The sequence below is a fragment of the Aythya ferina genome (genome assembly GCF_964211825.1).
Source record: "Aythya ferina genome assembly, chromosome: 9".
In the NCBI taxonomy this organism is placed as follows: domain Eukaryota; kingdom Metazoa; phylum Chordata; class Aves; order Anseriformes; family Anatidae; genus Aythya; species Aythya ferina.
Window position 1 is genome coordinate 27,202,372 of NC_140305.1, and position 23,835 is coordinate 27,226,206.

Genomic DNA, 23,835 nt, shown 5'->3' on the forward strand with positions numbered 1-23,835 from the left:
GGGGAAGAAGAAAGTAATTCTTAGTTAGAACACCAATTTAGGTACAGCGGTCACAGCGAGATTATTTTATCCATCCTTGCTGCCACCCAGAATTTTTCTTTTTGATTTCAGCAGGCTCTGGCTTGAGGCTGGGCTTGGTTTCCTTGGTCTGTTTGGAGGCAATGCTCATGGCTGCTGCTCAGCGACTCATATTTCCCTCGCTGTTCTGCTCCCATTTGCAGCCATAAGAATAGTAATTGTAATGACACCTCCCATTTTAGGATGTTGGCTGGTTACCTGCAGGTTTCGGTAAAAGGGTAATTTATTTCTTTCCAAAGCACAGCTCCTTAGGAGTGTCCTGCTCTGCTGCTGTCCCTCCACACCTCATCACCACCTCAGCCTGAGAACTGGGCTGTGCTGAGGCTCCTTCTGGCTGCCGGTGTGCGCAGCCCTGCTCCGTGGCGAGGGTGGTACCTGATTGTCAGATTTACGCTTGGGATAATTTTCCCGTGGACCAAATATTGGAACCTTGGAGTTTGTCACCTTCTTCTGAGGCCCAGCAAATGGGTTACCTGCTGGGACATCCCCGTGCCATGTCCGTATGTCATGCTGCAGCCTCTCCCACTCATGGCAAAACATGCAGTCTTCCTCGCAGTCACCTTACTCTAGCTCAGGGTATCTGTCCCGTGACGTGCAGGAGACCACAGCAAATCATCTCACGCTCATTTCTGTTCTTAAACCATGAAACACAAGTACTCCCAATGGCTCCCATGAAACCCTATCCCTCAGAGCCAGCTGCTCGCTGCCTCCTGACCAATGCTGGGCGCAGCATTCCTGCTGGCCCGTCAGCGACTGCTTGCTCCTCTCACCTTCCTGCATTGAAACCACATCTCATATAACACAACACCATGTTCAGCAGACACCTTGGCGAGCGAGCAGAGCTCTGTCAAAATACTTCCACGTACGCCAGTAGGATCCAGCCCTTTAGTGGTAATAGGACCTTTAGAAAAAGTGGCAAGGAAAGAGAAATGATTCCCAGCAGAACTAGCTTTCCCTTACAAAGGGTCAAACAGTCTTTAAAGAAAACGGGTAAGGGATTCCCCCACGGCAGGACACCTGATTTCAGAGCAGAGTTTTATTCCTGTGCTGCGTGGTTGCTTATGGGCTTTATATTTCAATGGCAGCACATGCAGATTATCTACGTGCTCTCTTTCCTTTCTGTAGATACACCACGGAGTATCATGGCATGTCGAAACTAAACTATCATGGCATGTCTAAACTATGCAAGGTGTTGTGAATAGTTTTAGATAATTTGTCAATCCCTTAAAACACCTGGAACTCTAACTGCAGAAAGGTGTACGTTAACGTGCTGCAGTATGCTGGTAACTAATACAACCTCAAAGGCTGATGTGCTGCTTTCTCGCAACCTTTTGCTGGTTGCAGCAAACTGATGGAAGGGCCTGTGAACTTCTGATGCTGTACAGACACCTGTTTATTTAAAGGCCTCTTCCTGCTTTCTGCACGCTTCTTGCAGAACCACCACCAGCACTTGCCTCTGTGTCTCCGTTATTTATTAGCTTGCTCTGGTACTGCCGGACAGGACAGGCAGGATATCATGTCTTTGTGTCCGGCCCAACTCAGGCACGCCGGTGGGACATTCACATTGGAAACTTGTGTTATTTTCTTCCTTTAATGTGGGTAAAACCCTTTCAGTGGATAATTGCATGAACCATAACTACCATGTATCACTGTAGTAAGAGGAGAGGAGAGGGCTAAGTCAGACACCATGCACAAAAGGCACCGAGACGAGCTGTGAGCTCCTGAGGCACAGTGCCTGGCAAACATCCCTTGGATGCATCCCCTCTCTGTGGCCCCAGGCACACCAATCTTAAATTAATCAGGTACAGTATTAACTAATCACTGCGTGTTTAATTTACTGTTGCCAACCTCATGAGACTTGCTTCTGGAAGGTGCTGTCAGGGTATTGAGCCTGAATCTGCCGGGGGAGCTGCCATCAGTGCAGTCCAGCCCAGATGTTCTCCCGATGACCTGTGGAGCCCAAGGACAGAAGCACGTTCCTGTCTCCTCTCTGCACTCTGGTACTTTTGGAAGTGCTAAGCCTCTGGCCTATCTGATTGCAGAGCCCAGAGAGTGGAAATTTCTTGGGGCTTTGCTATGTATATGTAGTATGTGTGCCAAGACAGGGTGACTCCGTGCCAAAAATAGCAGTCATAGATGTGGCCCAAGCTCACAGGTATCTTTTTTGCTCTGAGATAATTACGGTTTTGTAATGTGACCTTTCTGAAAAAGATCCTCTTTTGTCTTTCAGCCCCAGTCCCACTTTCCCGTCTCGTTGTCCCTATTCTCCTTGCAGTTGGCTGGATCGTGGGTTGTGCCCTGATGGTTTACATCGTCTTCTCCTGACAGAAGTAAGTGGCCTGTATCATATCCACCCCTGCTTGCTTTGGTGTGCATTGCCATCTTTAAAATGTAGTTTTCTTTGTCTTACAGGACAGAATAATTTCCAATGAAGTTGACTGGAAGAACCTGAAAGTAAATTGGAATGCCGAATGACAGAAATATCTATAAAATGAATTATTTTTAATATCAACTCTAGATATGGTGTATACTTTTTATCTGCAACAAAGGTGTGAAATGCTTGGTAGGAAGAATCATTAAACCAATTTCCTGATTTTCAAATGCTTTGTAATGGAGTGAGTGGTTCTTGGAGTCCAGTGGTAGGTCAGATACCTGCCTGGAAGTTAATCCAAATTAACTGCTCGTCTTTTCTGTATAAATGATATTCAGGGCCCTATCTTGTATTTTTTGCATTGGAATCCAGTCCAGTTCTTGTTGAATTAAATGCCATGAGGCTGGATTGAGGTCATTGCTTGGCATACCAGGCCTGGCTTGTGGCGTGCCTGCAGCTCCCCTCTGCTGGCAGCAAACGGGATATAGGGGAACGGTGTTAGAATGAAACTAAGTAACTGCTCTGGAAAAAATGCAATGCAATAGGTGAAAATTAAATTTCGACACCTTTCAGGAACTGTTTTAAAGGACAAATACAGGGATTCAGAGGAGGGCAGCAACAGGGAACTGGGATTTATAACATGTAACCAGGGACAAAATAAACACACTGAAGTGGTTCAGCCTAAAACAGAGAAAACTTAAGAAAATATTATTCTTCAAAACCTTAATAAAAAATGAAGGGAATAACCTTTTCTTGGTGACACACAGCAGGAATTAGTGGAGAACCAGCAGGTGAGATACAGTCTGTCTATATGGTAAAGACACAGACGCGCTGGAAGAAGTTTTTAAGCATAATAATCAATGTTATTGATTACTGGAGGCCTTTGAAAACAGGTGGACAAACATCCTTCAGGCCTGCAGCAGGAGGACAGGTGGTGCTGCCCTGGTGCCTGAGGGTGCCTATCTGACATCAGGTGCACAACTCGCCACAGCTGTAAGTACTCCCAGGCAGTCCGCAGGCTGTTTGCAGAGAAGCAGCAGAACTGCCTGGTGGTAGCAGCAGGCGAGTGCTGCTTTCAACATGAGGAAAACCATCATTTTAACATTGGTTGCAGTGTTGGGAGAAGTCTGTAGCACAGAAGAGAGGTGAGCTGCAGACCATGCACATGAGGTATGTGACAAAAGCCAGCCGTGCTGCTGGGCTCCGTGGTCAGTCTTATTGCTCTAAAGTTCACGGGAACGTGTCGCACTTTAACGATCTCCACCTCACTGTGGACTAGCAGAAAGGACTGAAGCCTTCAGTCATACATTTCGTGCTTTATTTTTGTCATGTTTTTAAAGCCTCGTAGATGTTTCCTGCATCACTAAGAGGAGGAAGAGGCATGAGAGGACCTTTTCTTTAGTTTGATCCCAAGGTGGACTAATTTTCTGAATTTCCCAGGTTTTGTGTTTTGGTGTCAGCACACTTCTGTGTAGTACCAAGGCAGTTCAGACTCTCACCTATCAAACTAGGGCAGTTGCTGGGAGGGTCGCAGGTCTTTAGGTGAGGGAGGCTGTACCATGCAAATGCTAGGAGGCATTGCATGACATACCAACTTGTAGTGCAGTCATTTGAAGGTATGATAGTGTTGTCCTAATCAGCCTTGGTGCAATACTCAATGCCTTTCCATAGAAAGTTGGCTTTATGTAAGACATCAATGAATATCAAACTTAGAATAGCTGCTACTAGCTAAGGAACATCAAACTGTTCAGAATCATGCAGGAGTTAACTTGTGAGGCCTGGGGATGTATTTTTAGTCTTATTATGGGGAAAATTTTGTGGAATCTATCGTAATGAAACAGAAGCGTGCACATCCTTCAAAAAGAAAACATCAGGCATGTTTTAAGGTTGGGAGGTCTGTTCTACAGCATAGTGTGCCTAGAATTGTAGGTCAGATTCAGAATGGCATCCTGTTTATATTGTGCAAGGGGGTTGCCTTTTTTTGATTATAATTGGAGTTAATTATATTTACCTGCTACGTAATGTGCCTTGAGACTGTCCAGTGACCTGTTTGTTTAAAATCAGAAGTGATCAGATAATCTGAACTACTACATTTTCACAGCTCAATTTTGAGCCCAAAGATTTTTATACTAAAATATTTCTGTTCTTTCTGTTCTGTCATGATTCTAACAAGATGTACATTTAAGGAAATGTGGGAAAAACCTTAATGACCCCTTGATGAGGTTGGGTAAGAAACTCCTGTGACTCTTGCTCAGGCGCTCTGAATTAATTCTGAGAAGAGGAGGAAGGCACATTAATCAGACATCCTGTCTCCATCTGTGGTCACTGTCTGTTATCCTTTAGGGAAGTGGGGGAAAAATAAACGTATTTGGCATTGGTGCAACCATGAAAATTCCTTTGCAACTCCAGCAGCTATTAGCTGAAGCACTGACGTGTGACATTTAGTTTTGGGAATTGTAACACCAAGCTACCTTGCCCCTTTGACATCAGCTCATTTCCCAGGCAGTCTTCCTCAGCTGCCCCGAGGGGATAAACCCTGCAGTCTCCTGGAGAGCTGCAGAGTCCAAACCTCTGCGGCAGCTGCTTCTGTATGACACCACCCGCTCTAAGCTCTCTAAGAGGCTAGTCTGAGCATACATTATCTCATTTTAGGGACTAATGCCTCATTTTCTAAGACTGAGACTGTCCAGTCTTGCTACTAGCTCTGACTGTCCAAACAACTGGGAGGCCCCTTGAAGACACAGAGAAGTTGGTGCACAAGTAGGTCAATTTTATGGTGCTTTTGCCCAGAAAACCTTGTGCTGAGAAGTTAGGTGACAGCCATTACACCAAGTCCCAATCTCTTTTCTCGTGAGCTTGTTCTTCCCTTTGTGAGCGGACAAAGCAAGGAGCGAGGCTCTTAGGCAGCTTGTCAGCTGTGTATGGTTTGCACCATGCCAGCGGTGTGACAGAGCTGACAGCAGCTCTCCTGCAGCTGCCTCATGGCTTTGATCCCAGCTCCAGCCTGCACAGCTGCACTGTGCCACTCGCCTGGCCCCAGCTGCCTGGCCACAGCCACCGCCAGGACAGGGACGTGCAAACCGCACCTCTTCCCAAATCTGGAGCAGAATGAACACGTTTATGTACCAGGCACTGATGAATATACACGGTTCTGAAAGATCCAGATGTCCCAAGCAGCTTTTTCAGGTGTCTAACAATATCTGACATTAAATGTTTCAAATTAAAAAGTACAGATCTAAAACATAAATAGTTTTAGCTTTACGTGATGTTTGAGAGCAGAAGGATCTCATTTGGAAAAGACAAATAAATACATACTCTCTTCAGATCGTTAGGTAGTTCCCAGTATCTATGTTTGCTTTTATTATTAGTTATTTTTATTATTTTATTTTTTTTGCCCTACAGACTAAGGCATAAGATGGTGAATTGAAATCACTGCTCAAAGGGCAAGGGTAGGGCAAAACAAAGATGTTTCTAGGGTGGCTCGTATATTGTTGAGCTGTCTGCTGTTCAGTGGAAAGGAAGCTCCTGCCACTAGTGTAGACTAATAAAAAGAGGATTATTCTGAGAAAATATGCACCCTACACACTGCTTAAAGCATGCTGACCACTATGCAAAGTGGCCTTTTGCATCTGTCTGCAGTACAACCCACTCATGCGCCTTTTCATTACGAAACCGTACAATGGACTGCTGAAACTTCCCACACTAGCAGGGGTGGATTGGGAAATAAGTTCTGCAGGTTTTTTTTTCTTCCCATAAATCACAAGCATCCCCTTCCACTTAAGAGAAAAAAAAAACAAAAACACACCACTATTATTATTTCTCAAGAAAACATACACTTTGGATTTCTATCAAAGTTAAGGTAGTGCTGTTGTTGTGTGGCAATAGCTCCAGTGTCTTCATCGCCACACCAGTACATGGGATGTGTTGTTATGACACTGGGCAGGACTTTGGTTACCAGTATAATGCCATTGACATCTGAAGAGCTGTTTGGCATCACCTGAGCTCCAGTTCCCTGTAAGCAGAGCTGATGGCCTTTTCCAACCCTCCCCCCTTTTCATGACTTCAGTGGCTCTTGGCAGCAGGTTGCCCTTGGCTTCAGCATGCAGCTTCAGCAAGCTTCCCTGGGCAGAGGAAGCGAAGCTGCTTGATGGGGAATCACTGCATCTGTGCTCCTTGGCTGAATTATTTAGTGATGGTTACAGGTTGTGTGTACCTGGTTCGTTAATGCGTTGGTAACAAGCTGACTGATATCAGCATTTGCATTGCATGGATTAGCTGAAGTTTCATCAGGCTGCCGCAGCGGGAGGTTATGTTAACCAAAACAGTCCAAAGACATATTTATAACCAGAGAGACTAACTGTAAGCTTCTGCAGAAGCTGGCAACAATCCTATAAGTTCCTTGTTGTTTTTGAAGCCTTTGGGTGATGGTTTCCATGCCATATCTATAAATACTTCCCTGACATTAACATTCTATGAAGGAAGAACCTCACTGGCAATAATTAGTTTGCAAGCTGTGATGAAAGTTATATTCTGGTTGTCACTCCTTGCTTAATGTCAGACAGCTTGCATCTAAATTATTAGTGCTACGTTTCTCTTATGAAGACCTGCATTTCACTTCTGCATGTGTGAGGAAGTAACTGTCCCTAGGTAGAGTTTGGCTTCTAATACACGCCCGGTGCATTTTATTTTCCTGTTAAATGCTGCTGTGTGGTTTTGCTGCACTTGGCTGCTGTGCCAGGTGACTTTAGGGTAAGAACTGGAGAAGACTGGACTGATGGGAGGTGGTGGATGATGTGCCGAGCCCCAGGACTGGTGCCAGCAGGCGCTGAGGGTGAGGGCTGTACTGCAGAGGCACAATCACTCTTGTTTTCCCCTGGTCCTGCAGTGTAGTTGTTTCCTGCCAGGGCTTGTTTTGGTACTCATAGCTATCCGCACTGTTCTCATTCAGCTGCTTTAGCCAGGAGTAGAGCCGAGCCTTCAATTATTTCCCCACCTATTCCAATGGGGGAACAAGGCGCCAGCAGCCGCACTCATTCCTGAAGGCCTGTGGCTGCCACAGCTGTATAGAGGAAGGAAGGTGGGGTGGGTCTCAGGTGGTGTTTTTGGAAGTGATTTAGATCCATGGGCATGCACACACAGTGATAAAATGAGGGCTTTAGGGAAAATATCCTGTCACTCATGAGTGTAAAAGCTGGGTTGTTCGGAAGTGAAAAAACTTTCCTGGGTACTATGCCTGCTGTTGAAAATTAAAAGAAGGCATCCCTATCTCCAGCAACAATAAGTATGCTTTCCAGCTTCTTGTTTGTCCAGCAAGCAAACGAAAAATTAGCTAGTAAGTGTATCAGAAAAAACTTGCTGATCCACTACTAAACAGACGTTAGAATTGATCTACTTGTAGTGATTTATTCATATTACTATAAAGAGATTTTATTTGCTATTCTGCTCACTAATTAGTGACTGTATTTATTTAGTTACATTTATTATTACTTATTCTGTATGTAATGATCCACTTCTTTATTTAGTTACTTTCAGAATTTCTTTACCACCCGTGAAGAGTAGTACCGTACTTAGCTGTACAACAGGGCTAACAGTGCTCCCTGTTTCATAGCTTTGTGGACCTGGGTTTGTAAAAGATTGAATTTCCTTTGAACACCATCAGGTTAATGTCTCTTGTAAGAGAAAGTTTATTGCGGTCGATTTTGGTGTGATTTCGTTGGCGACTACACAACCTATTAACATCTGGTTTTGAAACTAGAACAAAGTGATCTGAATTCTCCTTGTCAGTTTTTATAGATGTTGAGGGTGCAGTGCTCAGGGGCAGGTACAGAAGTTCATTTATAGGGACAATATTGTTTTTGTGTTTCTATACTTCCTATAAAGAATACGCATTGCATTTGGCTCATAATTTCAGTTTATTATCAAAATGTTTTTATCAGATGACAAACCCAAAAAGCTAAAAGGAACATAGGTTTTCAAATGTACCTATTGTAGCAGTCATCTGAGGTATCTGCTACTTATTTTTGGAAATCTGTTTGCTTTGGTATACAAAGCAGTAAGTTCCTTTGCAATCTGCATGAGGATGTCCAACACGTGTCACTGCAGATTTAAAGCCTGTTACCTTCTTATTTAAAGCTCCGTTCTTGCAAGCAGCTCTGCAGCTTTACTGATGTGAGGACTGACATTGATCAGAACATATACAGATTATGTGCAGGATCAAAACCCTAAATACTGAGAAAGTCAGCCTGAAAACTGTACTTGATGGTACACTTGCTGGTGTACTCCATTGAAGAGCTCTGTTTTGTAGACTCTGTCCTATTGCCTAACACCATGCTTTAATCAAATTTCCCAGTTCTATGCAGACGCTGATAAAATATATTACAATACTTCAAGTCAGAAGTGTAGCTCAGATTTAAATATAAAAACTATGGTTTGTACGTTGCTAGAAACTTTTAAAAAGACCAACTTTAGAGAAAACAAGAAAAAGCTTAGAAAACCGTGAAAGGGTCTTAGTCGCAATCTTACAGATTACATGTTCAAAAATTATTAAATTACCTACAATTTCAGTTTGGCTGGAAAGTACTAAATAAACTGTTGTAAATAGTGAGTTCAAATAATACACACTGGCATAATTAGTGAGAAATTAATTACAGCAGGTCTTTGGACTCCTCTTTTATAAATGGTTTCAAGTAGAAATGAAAGCATTTGGTAGAACAGATTTATCCTAACAGCATAGGATACAAAGTCTGACACAGGATACCAACTGTTGTCTCATTATCATATTATGATGTCTAAAACCATGTGTTACTTAATATTTTCTTCCTCTGCTTGATTGCAACTATGCATTCACCAACCAGTGGGAGATGATGCCTTGTACTTTGACATTTCAAAAAAAAACAATACAATCCAAAGTGCCAGCAACCCATGGGCAACAGGATTAACTATGAGTGAAATGTTACTGTACACTGTCAAGTGTTTTAGATTCTGCAGGGTTCAGTGATAGGAAAAGCAGCTGATTAGCTAGAACAGCTAACTGCTGCGTTGGTATTAGTCCTTCATTTGAGAAATAGATTGATTTGATATGTGATTGTTTATGTTTGCTTGTTGACTAAGAATTACAGTGACTTTTATAGAAGGTTTCCAACAATTTTCTTCCCTCCTCCCCTTCTAAAAAGTAGTTCAAAATTTCTCTTCTTCTGGAAAGCTTCTTGAGATGCAAGGCTTGCAGCTCCGTTACCAAACTCGGCATTTTTTAGTAGGGTCCATGTAGTTTTTTGTGGTACACGAAAAGGCTTCAGAAAACTCCTGAGAGTTTTGCAATGATCCTATGACCCTTTAAAACAAAACAAGAATATCTTGGCATTTTTAATTCCCTTCATTTAAAAGCAAAAGCAAAACAAACAAGCAAACCAAAGATCCACATTTCATAACATTTCTCCCCCATCACTTCAAAAAACTGTGGGAAATGCATGTATTTCTCAGCTCTGACTGTTGGTTCCCTTTCACCTAAAGTGGTGGCTGTGTCTTCTCCCTCCAGTCTTACATTCCCTTTTGCAAGCCCCAGAAATATAGGACCAAACCTTCCTCATTATGGGCTCTACAAAGTCTTCCATTTATTTCTATACCAACAGCTTTACTGCCTGTTGTTTGTTTTCACTGAGATTTCTTTCATAGCTATCTTTTGTTGATAAGTTTCCTGCTAACGGGAAAACAAGACCCTGAGGTGGAGGAATATGGTATAATTTTTCATCGAATATTCATTTACATTTTTACACCAACCAGATTTTAACTAATATCGTATTGCTTCTTTGGGCGTTTTCACAAATGTTCCGGTGAACAAGTTTCCTGGAAAAAAGACTCATACAAACAGCAGATCTCAAGTGAGTATGAGGACGTAGCAGCTAAAGTGGTTTTGTAGTTGTAATTGTGAACATGTGTGAATGTAACTGAGAGGAGTTGCTCATTCCTTCAGGAATGGAAATATAGCATGCACATGTCTACGCTAGAAAACAACTTCAGCTGCAAATATCAAACATAAATACCGATGCACATTGATTGTGGACCGGGAATTATTTGAGGGACTGCTCCTGTGAGTAATTTTTGGTTGTTCTGTGAATAATCATAATGATTACATTCGACAGAAACAGCAAGTGTCCGGAGAAATTGAGGTGAAGTTCAGCAGGTGACATCTGCAATGATTTGACAGGCTCCGCAAGATCAAAAGCGAAAATATTTCCCAGCTGGTCTCAGCAGCAGTGCAGGAGGTAACTTTCTATTTTTTAGCCATTTTTCTGGGCTATGTATTTAAGTGATTTAGTAGGGCTTCACTGTTTAGTGGCCAAGAACTGCTAAAGCGTGAGTTCACCAGAAACAGAACAAGAAGTATTTTGGGTCTATTTGCATATGTTACAAACAAAAAGTGTACTGAAATGCTTTCTACTTCAGATCTCTTAGATGGGCCTCATCCTGAAAATTGCCTCATGTTCTAACTATGTTAGTATAGTTCCTCATTGATATTTGTGTAATTGGATATAAATTTTATAGCCTTTCATCCTGATGTAAAACAGCACAAGCATGATATAATGTGTCCAAAATATACACAAATACAATTATGTGAAGATGCTGAACTGGTAAACTTCAGGGGACTCGTGCTTCATAGAAATTAGGTATGGAAGGAAGAGGCAAAGTTCTGCAGAACTGTGGTAGAGTCTCATGAGTGCTGTGGCTGAACTCAGCTGCTTGTAGGACTTGTGCACAAACTGCCTGCAGGAGAGGTCTGCGTATGGTATAAAAACCACCCACAGTGAAATGTCAGTCAAGGAGCAACTGAAGGAACAGTCACTGCTTTCACCAAATATTTAAGCATGTGGGATAAGTGAAATAGTTCTTTGGTGAAAAGCCATTGACAGAAAGATGTTGGAATTAATGCTTTGAATTGTATCAAGCAAAATCAGTTACTGTGCATGGGAGTCCTGGAGGTGATTCAAAGTTTACAGCTATACCACTAAGGAACAGGTTGCTCTGACTTAAAATGAAAAGATCCTAGTCTGGTCCTAATAATTCACACCGAACAGCCAAGTTTATGGTATGTCCCTCTTGAATTCAAGCTCACCTATTCTTGGGAAGGATAACTGACAATACGAGGCAGAAAACACACATTTGCTTATTGTACCAACACATACAGGTTTGTAAGTAATCTTCCACCAAAACCTCACTCTTGCAAGAGAAAACAAATGGTGATCTTGTGTAGCTTTCTATATGCCTAAATCAACCCTGGTAAAATGAAACCTAGCATTTTGTGCTGGATTTTATAATTCAGTAGCTAAAAGCTGTGTTGTACCTAGGGAATTACACTGAGGATTGTTATACATGCTGACCTGAATTTGCCTGGGCTGTGCACGTCAGTTTTGATGGAGTTCACAGCATATTCTGGTCTGTATGTTCCACACCATACCTACACACGTAACAAAGAAAAGCATTTGTTAGCAATAAGATTGTCCAGGATGAGTCCTGCTGTCGTTTCACTATGGAATACTTAATATCTCGAGATTAAATTTCATTTTAGAACATACCAAAAGTACATATTTTTTTTTAAAGGATACAGTAAGCATCAAACAAAGGCAGTATGAAATACCTGTGCGAAATTCAGAAAAAACAGCTGCTGATGGTTCATGTCAAGACCAGGAAGAAGCTTCTCTTTCCCATTCTTTTTCACATAATTTTCATAGGCCTGTAAAATGAATTGTGTAGCAATGTTACAACATCTACTCCATACAGTCAAAATGAAATGATGACAAGGAGGAACATCATGGAGTCTTTGACATAATTTATCATCAACTACCTTGGCCATCCGTCTTATCACATGCAACCTTTATCCCTGTGCTCCCAGCACAGGGATCCCCAACCCAGTGTCTGGGCCAGGTGTCCCTGCCTGCCTCTGGCAAAAATTATCTCCAAGACAATGAAGATGTGATCAGAGCATTCATTCCCCCTCCTCTTACTCATCTTTCCCTCCTACCCTTGTTCTTTCTCTTATGAGTTATTCTTGTTCCTTTTCTTCTCCAATAAGTTAAAAAAGTGTGGTAAGATGCTTCAAAAGTGGAAACAAAACCAAAAAACTCTTGATTCTACAGAACATGTGTGCTGGTCACAGTTTGCTTTCCTCTCAAATGTTTATCAAACAAATGAATATCATCTTATTTTGCTCGTTATAGGGTTAGAATCTGAAATAATACACCTACAGTAAGATAGGCTTTCCTGTATACAATGCAGAGCTCCAGGATCCCATTTTGCTAACATAAAACTGATTGTGCATGGAGAAGATCAGTTTTATCAACTATTAAACCAATCATATCAATTAATAATGCTATATTATAAAAAATATTTTTTCATTTTTAGCTATTTTTGATTTTTTAATGGACTAGGAATAAATGTATTTTTTTTTCTAACAAATGCAGAAGACTTTAAAACTTTCGATAGTAATAAAAACAGCATTCATGTTTCTCATGAAGACCACATGTCAAACAGTAAATTGTTAGCATGTTGCTACTTATAGAAAGATGCTGGCAAACTGGAGAAATGTTCTGACTGAAGACGGTGCCAAACTACAGCAAGAGGAAAGCCAATTGCACAAGTGCAAATTGAAGAACGAGTGGTTAACAGGTCTAGTGACAAGGCTCCTGTAATTTTAATCAATCATAAGCTGAACAAGAGCCAACAGTGCCATGATACTGCAAAAAAAGGCAAATGTCATACTGGGATGTATAAACAGGAATGTCTTATACAAGTCACATGAAGTAATCCTTCCCCTGTACTTGGCACTGGCCAGGTCTCAGCTGGAGCACTCTGTCCAGTTTTGGGCACTGCACTTAAAGTAAGATGTGGACCAACTGGAGAGAGTCCAGGAGAAAGCAGCAAGAATGAGCAGAGGTCTAGCAAACATGACCTATGAGGAAAGATTGAAAGAACGGGGTTTGTTTAGTCTAAAGAGGAGAAGTCTGGGCCTTCAAGTATGTAATAGCCTTCAAGTATGTCAAAGGTTGCAGAAAAGGAAGGAATCGATGGCTCTGTGTTCCCACTGTTAAAAGCAGAGATGTGACAGCACTCACACTACAGCATGGAGGTGGAGGAACCTCCCTTACTGCAGGTTTGGCTCTTGGAAATGTTGGTTGTGCCTGCTGGGAGGGGGGACTGGGGGAGCTCTCAAGGTTCCTTCTTGTCTTTTTTTCTACTACTTATATGATGTCATAATAAGTATGGATAGCCAATTCTATTTTTTAAATACTTCTGACTTTCTACTTTTTCTCTGCCTACGCCCATTTCTTTCAGAAAGAGAATGGCCTTTCATGGGTCCATACTGCTCTGCTTTTTTGTTTGATTTTTTTAATGCACAAATGTTGATAGTTCAAGATAAGACTGATGTAGTATGCCATACCGATGCCTCTTTTAGTCTTCCAAGTCATTCTTTAAACTCTCCTTTATGATTGTATTTATGTATTTACCCTCAAACGTTTGTATTTCTAGCGGTGTAAGTGTTGCTGATGGCCTTGTTTGCAGAAGCTGTGATGTGTGAGTTGGCCCATGCATCCCAGCAGGCACAGCATGAGGAATTATAGCAGTCTAGTTGTCAAGTGTGGAGTATTTTGCTACAGAACAAGGTGTTCAGGGAAGGAGTGGAAGGATCACGTTATGATGGCCTGCACTGTCAGATTTGTAAGTAAAAAGAAAATGGCCAGGAAAGGAAAGGAAAACCAAAATGCTTACAAGTCCCCCATGGAAGGCTTAGCGCAAGGAATCCAGATGTCGCTGACATCTTTGGATATCTATTTAGGGGACACCAGTCACTTGTATGAGATGACATTTTGAGCAAGGAGTAGTGTTACACATAGGCAGAGACTGTTTATGGACAGAGCTTAGGAGGAAATAATTCTAGCCCTCCTTTCTGGCATGAAAAGGCTGGTGAAGGCAGACAGAGCTGCTCAACATCATCAGTTTAGCTAGGTGATGGTCCAAGAGTGGCATTGATTTGTTGAATGGTTTTATTCTACAAAGTCCCTATTCACAGAAGAAAAAAAAAGTTGAAAAAGATGCAGAGTGTGCTAGCAGTAAATAATATCTATCCTGAAACAATTAATAGGATGAAATACAACAGCTTGGTCCTATTCCTAACACAAAAATAATGTTTCTCCTTCAAAGACTCTGAAATTCATTTTCTTAATATATGATGGTTTTAGCTAAAATAGAAAAATGGATGCTTCTTACCCTATATGCTTGTCTAACACCTCCGTTATCAGCAATGTTTTCTCCTAGGGTGTTGATTCCACTCAGCTGTAAAACAAAAAAAAGAAGTACAGTTTTCTGAAAGAGGAACTTATTCAGGACCTCTAATGCCAAACTTTGTGCTTTATTCACTTTTAGAGGGGAGAATTCCCTTAAAATATGAAGTTTTAGCAGAAGATTATGACAGTGTCTCTGAAAGTTATCTGCCTCCCTTGTCTCAAAATCCATGCAGATACTCTTGTTTTCCCTAATCCTCTTCTTCCCCATCCAGGTAGCTTTCTAGTATCTCATATCTCTGTTACTCGGATTTTCTGATGCTTAGTCGTTTGTTCATTCATTCTTCCTTTTTTCCCCATGTCTTTAACCATCATCTTCTTATCACAGTTCCAGTTAGAAATGGGCAGAATCTGTCCGTAAATTAAATCCAAAGTCCAGATAGTTGAAATTATCAGTTAACAGACCTCAGCACATCTGCTAGGAAGTTAAGTATTTTCCAGTATATTAGGCCAGTTAAGTAGCTCTTTGGTAGCAAGATGCATAGAAGATAACAATTTAGCTAATACAGTACTTGTAAAGCAGTGAAGTATCACTAAAGATTATGAATCTTTGGTAATAGAGAAATGGTAATTTTATTTTTAAGAAATTATACTTTTGACCTTTACCCTGGGCCTTTGGCTTCAATATTCAAAGCTGCAAAACTTAGCATCATCATTAGATTGAATATGATATGTGAAAAATGGCAGACAAATCTGCCAAAAAAATCTCTTTTATTTTTAATGGCTTCTCTGTCAGTCCCAGCAGTTTTAAAAAGAGATTTAGGAGATCCTCAGGGCAAGAACATTTTTCTTTTCCTTATTCTATATGAGGAATGTATTGTCAGCCTCTAAGAAGACCACATAGTGGTAGTCAGAGAAGTACCTTCTTGTAAGCATTTTCTCGGTGGCCACCTAACTGTAGGAGGTCCCAGCCAAGAACTTTGTTCCTTACAGAAATAGGTGGTGGCACTGTGCAGTGCCCTGCATGGTTATCCAGTGAAGTCTAGAACAAACAAGGTGGGCGCTGAAGGTAACTGCTCTGCCACCATGCAATGCCAGTGAGCTGGGCTGCTTCCCTTTCTTACTGTGCCGTGGTGACCCAGCAGCTGCCCAGGGACTTCCCTCTGGAAGGTGCAGGAGAGTGAACTGAAAACTGTCCTGGTGCACTGTGTGCTTCTGCTGACAGAATAAAGGCACCTCACCCAGAAACGATGGTTGAAATCTGCTGTCTGTAGCTTTGAAGAACACGCAGTGCCAACCTGCATCAGTTACAGCCTTGTGGCACTACTGTGGGGGCACCGTGAAGATAATTAAGCTGTTTCTATATTATTTAAACTGGCTTGCATGTTAAAGGTAATGTGGGTGCATTAGCAGAGCATTTGGTCATCCTCAAAATGACATGGCATGGTATGAAGTACTCTGTGCTATGGAGACAGAGCTGGCTCTTGCCTGTGGTGGCTTTGCAGCTTGCATTCAGGAGGAACAGGACCGGTTTCCTGTTCAGCAAGAGGAATGCTCAAACAGCTCTTACCTGTTCCTTTGAGTTAATGTTCATCTTGCTGGGACACAAAACAGACCTGATCCTGCAAATTGTGCTCATGAAATTAGGGTTTCCAGACACAACCATTACACTCTATGCCAAAAACACCTAATAGTTTTAACCCTGCAGAATGCTATAAATGCAGTTACATTTAGATTGGCTGCCTCTCCTAAGTCTGCATTTCATCTTTTCCTCGTAGTCCTACTGTACTCTGGTTCTCCTCAGGCCTTATTGCTTTGTAGTCCGCATGTTTATTTTCAGGAAAGAGCAAGAAAATTGTGAGAGAAAGAAAGCTGCAGGGAGGATCTGTTTTCATGGGAGTATACATTATTTGCACACCAAGCTTTAGAGAAATGAAGATCAAACATTTAAGGTATTTTTTGTTTGTTTGTTCTGCCTTGTAAAGAATAGCCTTTGAGGGTCTAAAAAGGCTTCTAGGGTAACTACTCCTAGGACTGTTACTCCTTTGGAACATAAATCCTGCCTCTTTCAGCACAACTAGTGTATGCGTGGAGTTTTACCATTATCTTTAACAGTCTCTTACTGTTTTCCCTCTTTTCTTTTTGAGGTGTAGGGGGTGACACTGTTGGCCATATGCCAAGAGACTATTTATGTGGAAAAGGGTTTGCACGTGTAGGACAGAAGATTTTGTGTTCCCTCATTACAAACAACATTGGTAGTTACAAATAAATGCAACATACCTGCTGTCCCCCTGCTAGGTCCCATGAGAAGTTTCCATACTGATACACCATACACTGCGACAGTTCCTTAAAATTGCGTGCTGATTCTTCGGTCCACCAGTCTACGAGGTCTCCATTCTCATTAAAATTTCTGCCTGTAATAATGTTTTAGCAGAATTAGCAGGAAAAGAGGTTTTTTGATGCACTAAAATGGGTCGCAAATAATTACAATCACACGTGCAATAAATAAATAAATTCCTGTAATGAGGAAGTAATACAGATGATGCTCTTAATTTTCCTTTTTTTTTTTTTTTTTTTTTTTTTTTTTTTTTTTCCTAAACCAACTATATTCCAGCTAAAGAATAAAACAAACTAACCCAGACTGAATTAGAAGGTTGGATTAAGGTTCTCTTAGGAAGTCTGGCATACTTCTGACCTGTGATTGATGCTGGATTGATCCTGTGTGTAAAACTTTCCACTTACTCTAAGTTTTGTAACTAGAAGCTCAGTAACTTACCATTGTCATCAAAACCATGCGTGATTTCATGACCGATGACCATGCCTATGCCACCATAATTCAGAGATTTGGGCTGAGATGCACTGAAGAAAGGGGGCTGTAAAATGCCAGCAGGAAAGACTGCAAAAAAAGCCAACATGATTAAGGTACTGCCTCATTATGCCATGTGTACAGTGTGAACAGGCCATTTTAGCAGGCTGCAAACAAAGTCATGCTGTTCCCTCAGATTTACCAGCAAAAGTAATTTTATCTACATGTGGTAATGGCTGTAGGGAAGAAGAAACAGATCAGCGGGACCATTCCCTTTCCTCCCCAAGCTTAGGGTAAAGCAAAACTGGTCTTTAGACACTTGCATAATCATGATCAGATTTACTTTAAGCATTTGTTATGGTTTTGCTTTGCAAAGGAGCAGCTGTACTTTTCCAGTTCACAGCATTTAGCACTCTCAGACTCTCGTAGCATTATTAAATAGACCTTGCAACATCATGAAAGATGGGTGGGTGTTCCCCTAGAATGAATAAATTATTTGATCATAGCCCCCACCAGAAATCAATCTCAGAAGAATTTGTTCTTCCTTTGAAAATATCAGTAACTCCCACTAGAATAATAATAATAAAAAGCCATGAGAGCAGTGAAAGAACTGGAACAAGGAACTTCTTTTCACCCACTTCTAAGTTTATTTTTTTACACTTTTAAGAAATAGCTTAGTAAAAATAAATAATCTTGCAATTGTTGTATTTTTTAAAATGAACATTTGTTCTTGTGTTTCAGTGTAAATCCCAGTACAGTTCTAGAGATTTCTTACAAGAGGAGAAAGAACCATGAGAAAATTGAAAAATAAGAGGTTAGAAAAGAAACCATTTCTTCTGCTCTGTGTAAGCTGGTGCCTACTGTCATGGTAATTCTGTCGTTGTTACTTTGGCATGTAATTAAAGAGCTGAATGTTTCAATGTTCATTAGTATCAGAAAATGCTGATAGTAAAGACGAGTGTAAATGCCACACTGTGTGATGGGCCGTTTTGTTGGCTGGTAAAACAGCAATATCTGGAGTACAGCATCAGAAAGCTAGTCATTTTTTTTGAAGATTACTGCTAGCAATACATTTCCTCAGAATGATAGGCATCGGTCCTGCTGGCTTGAAACACAGCTGTAACTCCTTTGGAGCTCAGTGTGTTCTTCAGTTGAAAACCCATGGACATCTTCCCTTCCTGGAGGCAGGCAGTTCCCCAGGACTTTCAGTTTAGAATAATTAACACCCTGTCACCTCATCTAGTTTTAGAATAAAAAGTCAAAATTTAAAGATTTTTTTTTTTTTCATTTCGTCCTTCTGAAAACAAGTTATTCCCCAACTTCTGCTACATAACACAGTGGATAGCTCTTCTTCCTCTAGCGGGATACGTTTCAAGCTGATGGAACAGCGGGAATCAGCTGTATTGAAATGCAGTAACAGAGCTCTAAACTTCCTACAGATCCTGCATAAAACTCCTTTCTAGAGGCTATTTTTTTAAAGAATAGAATTACTAATCTAATTTGGACATCACTCTAAAGATCAGACTACTTTAATTATCCACACATGCCATAGCTGAAAGATGAAGTAAGAATTTATGGTTCAGATTAACAGCCATCACCTTCAGTCTTCCAAATCAGGATTTATTTTCTACAAATTATTGAGCAAAACAATGTCTAACAAGGCCTTCTGAGCACATTTTTCTGCTTAATATCCAGTAATATGTTCAAAATGCTCACTTAGCTTTACCACCTACCAAAATGACTGTACTGTCTTGCTGTCCTTAGTACTAGTAGGGAGCTCTTCTGTGCTGTGATTTGTAACTAGATCTTTAACTGCTATGGATAAGGTAGCTGGTGAGAGATTTTCTGAGGAAAGTTTGTCTTTTGGGAAGTGCTGATTTCATTAAGCCTCAAATGTTTTGTTCCAGCAGCCACAATTATTTTTACTTTGAGAAAGTGGTGACAGCCCTGTAGGATTGCTGTTTGCCTGGGATGTAAAGCAGCTCTGAACAAGGAGCATATATTCCAGGAATAAGCTGCTGGTTCTGTGCTCAGGACAGCTCACGTGAGGCTGCATTCCTGGAGTCTGTCTTCCTAGCAGTGGATCTTACAGCTGTATATGGGGAAGTGCAGGAGATAAGGACACAGAAGCTGAGAATAAGCTGTTTTCTGTACTAACACTTTCCTGTCTGAATCTCAAGCTTGTCCTTGAGATCTCAAGGACAATCCTGTCCTTGTTCTGCACATGATTCAAAACATGAGGAGATGAAAAACGCTATGGCCACTGATCTCGAGCAATGAAACCTCTGAGCTTGCTCTACTGAGATCCTTCTACAGCCCCCATTTCATTTACAACTTTTAAAATACATGCAAATATATGTATATATGTAATTTAGCCATTAAAAATATATCCAGGTAGTAAGCTTGTAAACCTTACCTATCTGATTCCTACTTGCAGAATAAAAAGCATTGACAACAGCAGCTCCACTTATCCACCTAGGAACAACAAAAGAATAAAGGTTAGAATTTCAGTTCTCAGTGGCAGAGCTAGTGATTATAGGTACAAACCTAGAAATGGAAATCACAGGATCTCAGCATACTCGAGGTTTGAAGGCAGTTTTGGAGACTGATGAATTCAGTGCCTTGCTTACAGCCTGGTGAACTAGAGAAAGTTGCTCAGGATGAGCACAGAACCATAGAATGGTTTGGGCTGGGAGGGACCTTAAAGCTCATCTAATTCTACCCCCTGCCATGGGCAGGGACCTCTCCCACCAGACCAGGTTGCTCAAAGTCCTGTCCAGTCTGGCGTTGCACACCCTCAGGGATGGGGCAACCACAGCTTCTCTGGGCAGACTGTGCCAGTACCTTACCACCCTTATTGTTAAAAAAAGTTTTTTCTTAGACATAAGTAGAATTTGTTGTGTAGCAGTTTGTACTCGTTGTCTTTTGTTCTGTCACCGAACACTAGTGAGGAGCCAGCTCCATCTGCTTTACTCCTGCACATCAGGTATCTCCACACATTGTTAACACTCCCTGTCACCCTGCTGCCATTTCTCCTTGCAGCTGAAGAATCCCAGTGCTCTCAGCCTCTCATCATATTTGAGATGCCCCAATCACTTAACCATTTTTGTAGTCCTTCCCTTAGTTATCCAAACTGCTTAATGGCTTAATGGTGATACTTGGTTTGTGTTTTCATTTCTGCTCTTACTGCAGAACTGTACAGGCAAACTTTTCCATGAAAAAAAAAAAAAACAAACACAAATGCAAGCAAACAAAAAACTATCAAACAAACAAAAAAACCCACTAAAACATAGAAACGAAGGTCGTAATGATATCTAAGCACTTGGGGATGATGTAATTTTTTTTTTTAAAGACAATTTACTTAACAGGATTTTTGCATTGCTTATCATCATCATATATCCAGATATCTCAAGTACCAGATTAGAAACTGTTGCAGTTTTCACTTTAACACACTTCCTTGAGGGATGAAATCACATGCAAAGATCATCATGGGATCTGTGGCAAGGCTTAATTCACAGTCCAATAGGTTAACTTCAGTAATAACTCCTTTCCTTGCTGAAGACTCTTAGCCTTACTTTTGGTCCATCTCAAAACATAGGAAACAATGGAAGTACAAGCACAGTTTGATTTACAGAGCCAAGGAGCAGAACCAAGAAATACACAGGCTGATGGTTTTTGATTTCTTCTTAGGAGACGAAAATTCTTCTTTTCTCTCGTTTCATATGTTCTTACTGCTCATTGCACATGTATTAGCATGTGCAGCTGTATGTGCTTTATCTGGTTCTATGGGCTTGAGTTGTGTCTCATATTAGCACAGTTCTGGGAGGTAGTCTTTGATCTGGGAACTGGTAGGACTAGAAAAGTAAAACTGAAGTCTTGCATCTCTGGTTCTGGTTGAGAGCTGAGGGCTGTAGTGGTTTATAGGCTATGAGTTCTTAGGATGATTTGTAATAAAAGAGTTTTTCCTTTACATTAGCAGTTAAGTCTGACCCTGACAGTTTTATTATACTTAATAAATAGTACCTGACAGTACACTGAAAAGTTTTTCATAGGAGACTTTGGACTAACGGAGTGAAGTTGTAAATGATTTATTTGGTAACTGTATTGCACAACCAGTCAAAAGCTATGAATTGTATCCCAACAGTGGCTATTACTCAATGAACTGAAAATTAACTTGCAGAATAAATGATACCTATCAGGAGATGATCACTCGTGGTTGATATTAAAAACCTCAGCTATAAGGTTGATGATCACTTCCAGGCTCACTTTAGGTAATTTTTGAATGCAATTAGGTTTGGTAATTATAGTAGTTACTCTTAACTAATATACTCTTACGGGAACAAAACAGGAGTTGTGCTAAATTAAGGAGAAGTAATTCAACAAGCAAAGTTCAAACAAAGTTTGAAGTTAAAATAAAAAAAAGTGAGATAGCTGTTAGGTAGAACATACATTTACAGTTAATAATATGTAAATATTGAGGAGAAAAAGCAATATTTGGTACTATTTATCTAAATAATGATTATATTTCTGAAAAAGCTCTGACAGAGTATTTGGAAATTTCATAACACCCGTTCATAATAGGTGTGAAGTATACGTCATCTTCTGAAAAGGTAAAAGTTTGAAGATGTGAGATGATTTGTTTTGTTTTTCTTAAAAAAAAAAAAGTGTGGAACAGCACTGTGAAAATGATAAAATAATTAAAAATAGAAAGACAATCATATAATAATTCAGCTAAGTACCTTTAGAAGTCATATGGTCTCATGTGAAGGTAATTAGATCAGGTTGCTTATAGGCTTGTCCATTCGGGACTGGAGTATATCCAAGGACGGAGACCAAACAGTCTCTCTGGGTCTTAAGGTGAAAAGTTTTTCCTAATATCTAGTCAATATTTTTCATATTCTAATTTGTGTCTTTTCTCACTCATCCTATCCCTGTGCATCTCCAAGATGCATCAGGCTTCTCTATATCCCTTCCAGTTAGGTAGTTGAAGACAACAGTAAAACCCCTCCTTTGTCTTCTCAAGACTGAACAAAAACAGTTCTCTTATCCTCTCCTCTACACAAATCCATCTCTGCAGCCCATATTCAAATGAACAGTCCTGCAAAGTTCGCATAGCCTATGGTGACCACAGTCTTTTTTCTGATTTGACTTAATTAATTTTTAAATGGGTCAGAGCTGAGGCAGGAAGAGTAGCCAGCACAGCTAGGGAATGTTCTGTGTCAGTCTTTTAGTACATCTACATCAGTATTTTAATTCAGAGCATGAGAACATTTCTGAAGTAAATTCCTGCTCATCTTCGTTTAATCATGCCTTGTTTGGCATTGCACAGCAGTCTCTGAGCAACAGAAATAAAACACATGGGGATGAAATTCATCTTTCGGATGAACTTAATTGAAAAGCTGCTCTCCAGGAGTCCACTTAATCCGCTCCAGGAGCTGAGAGACCAGAGTAGACCTACTCCAGAATACTTAACCTTCCACACCATCCCCCAAATTTCATCGCCCTTCTTGATAATGTAGGTTCAGCCTTTGAGAAGATAGCAGTGCCCTCCTACTGCCTCTCTTAATGGGGGAAAATTTGCAGGAAGGTCAATAAAGCATTGATGATTACCCTCCAACCAAGTACTTCCTCCTGTGGAGATTGGGTGAAAACCTATATATGGTATTTTGAAGTACTTACTCCTCTTTGTCCACCTTTTCTCTGAGCTTTTTCAGTCTTTTCTTCTGGGTAAATACTAAATTTTGAATAATGTTTTCAAAGTATTCTTCTTCTTTGAAGTTCAACTTAAAAGAAAGAGGAGAAAATACTTAGTGGCCATGTTACTGATTTGCAGTTAAAGACAGATAGAGCTGGAAAATCTAGTCTTCAGTGTTATAATGTAAGCAATGCATTTCTAAGAGTATTTTTTATCTAGGGTTAAAGTATGGTTCGCAGTTCTCTGCTACATCACTGAGTTGATACTGTAGCCGGATATATGTTAGTGACTGTATAATCTTTACCAGAGATCTTTATTCCCTCTTTGTATGTTTCAAACTAAGTTGAGCATTTGTTGGTTTTGACCCTAATTTCTGGGAGTTGCCTGCTTGAAACCAGTATCTGCCAGCCTAGTAAGCTGCAATTCTTCCTTGGAAAGAATGCATAAACAAGGTTTAAACTGTGTTTTAAAAGCATACTCTAATTATTTTTCAAAATTAAAATTTCACCTTCTAAGGTAAATTCTATGTAAACCTACATGGATGTTGATATACTAATGGAGTTATTCTTAAAATGTACCTGCATCGTAAAAGAATACCGAGGACACGTTTGCA

General features: G+C 40.6%; 1 protein-coding gene and 1 long non-coding RNA gene across 7 annotated transcripts in view; one reads left to right on the forward strand and one right to left on the reverse strand.

The window, feature by feature from the left end:
* The first annotated feature begins 3,471 nt into the window (after positions 1–3,471).
* On the forward strand, positions 3,472–18,497 carry LOC311441360. Its single transcript, XR_014695898.1, has 3 exons — positions 3,472–3,619; positions 10,588–10,710; positions 18,269–18,497. It is a non-coding gene; the product is annotated as an uncharacterized lncRNA (long non-coding RNA).
* MME (membrane metalloendopeptidase) overlaps positions 8,343–23,835 on the reverse strand; it is a 38,257-nt gene continuing 22,764 nt past the window's right edge. For 4 of the 6 annotated variants that reach the window (XM_084529364.1, XM_084529365.1, XM_084529363.1 and 1 more), the window contains exons 16-23: positions 23,207–23,310; positions 19,944–20,002; positions 17,498–17,617; positions 17,002–17,135; positions 14,708–14,773; positions 12,081–12,176; positions 11,824–11,900; positions 8,343–9,779 (exon numbers count right to left, since the gene is read on the reverse strand). In XM_084529364.1, coding sequence (XP_084385490.1) covers positions 9,680–9,779; positions 11,824–11,900; positions 12,081–12,176; positions 14,708–14,773; positions 17,002–17,135; positions 17,498–17,617; positions 19,944–20,002; positions 23,207–23,310 — 756 coding nt within the window. In that variant the 3' untranslated portion in view covers positions 8,343–9,679. Of the gene's footprint in view, positions 9,780–11,815; positions 11,901–12,080; positions 12,177–14,707; positions 14,774–17,001; positions 17,136–17,497; positions 17,618–19,943; positions 20,003–23,206; positions 23,311–23,835 lie in introns of all 6 variants that reach the window. The other 2 variants (XM_084529367.1, XM_084529366.1) reach the window with 1 other exon arrangement.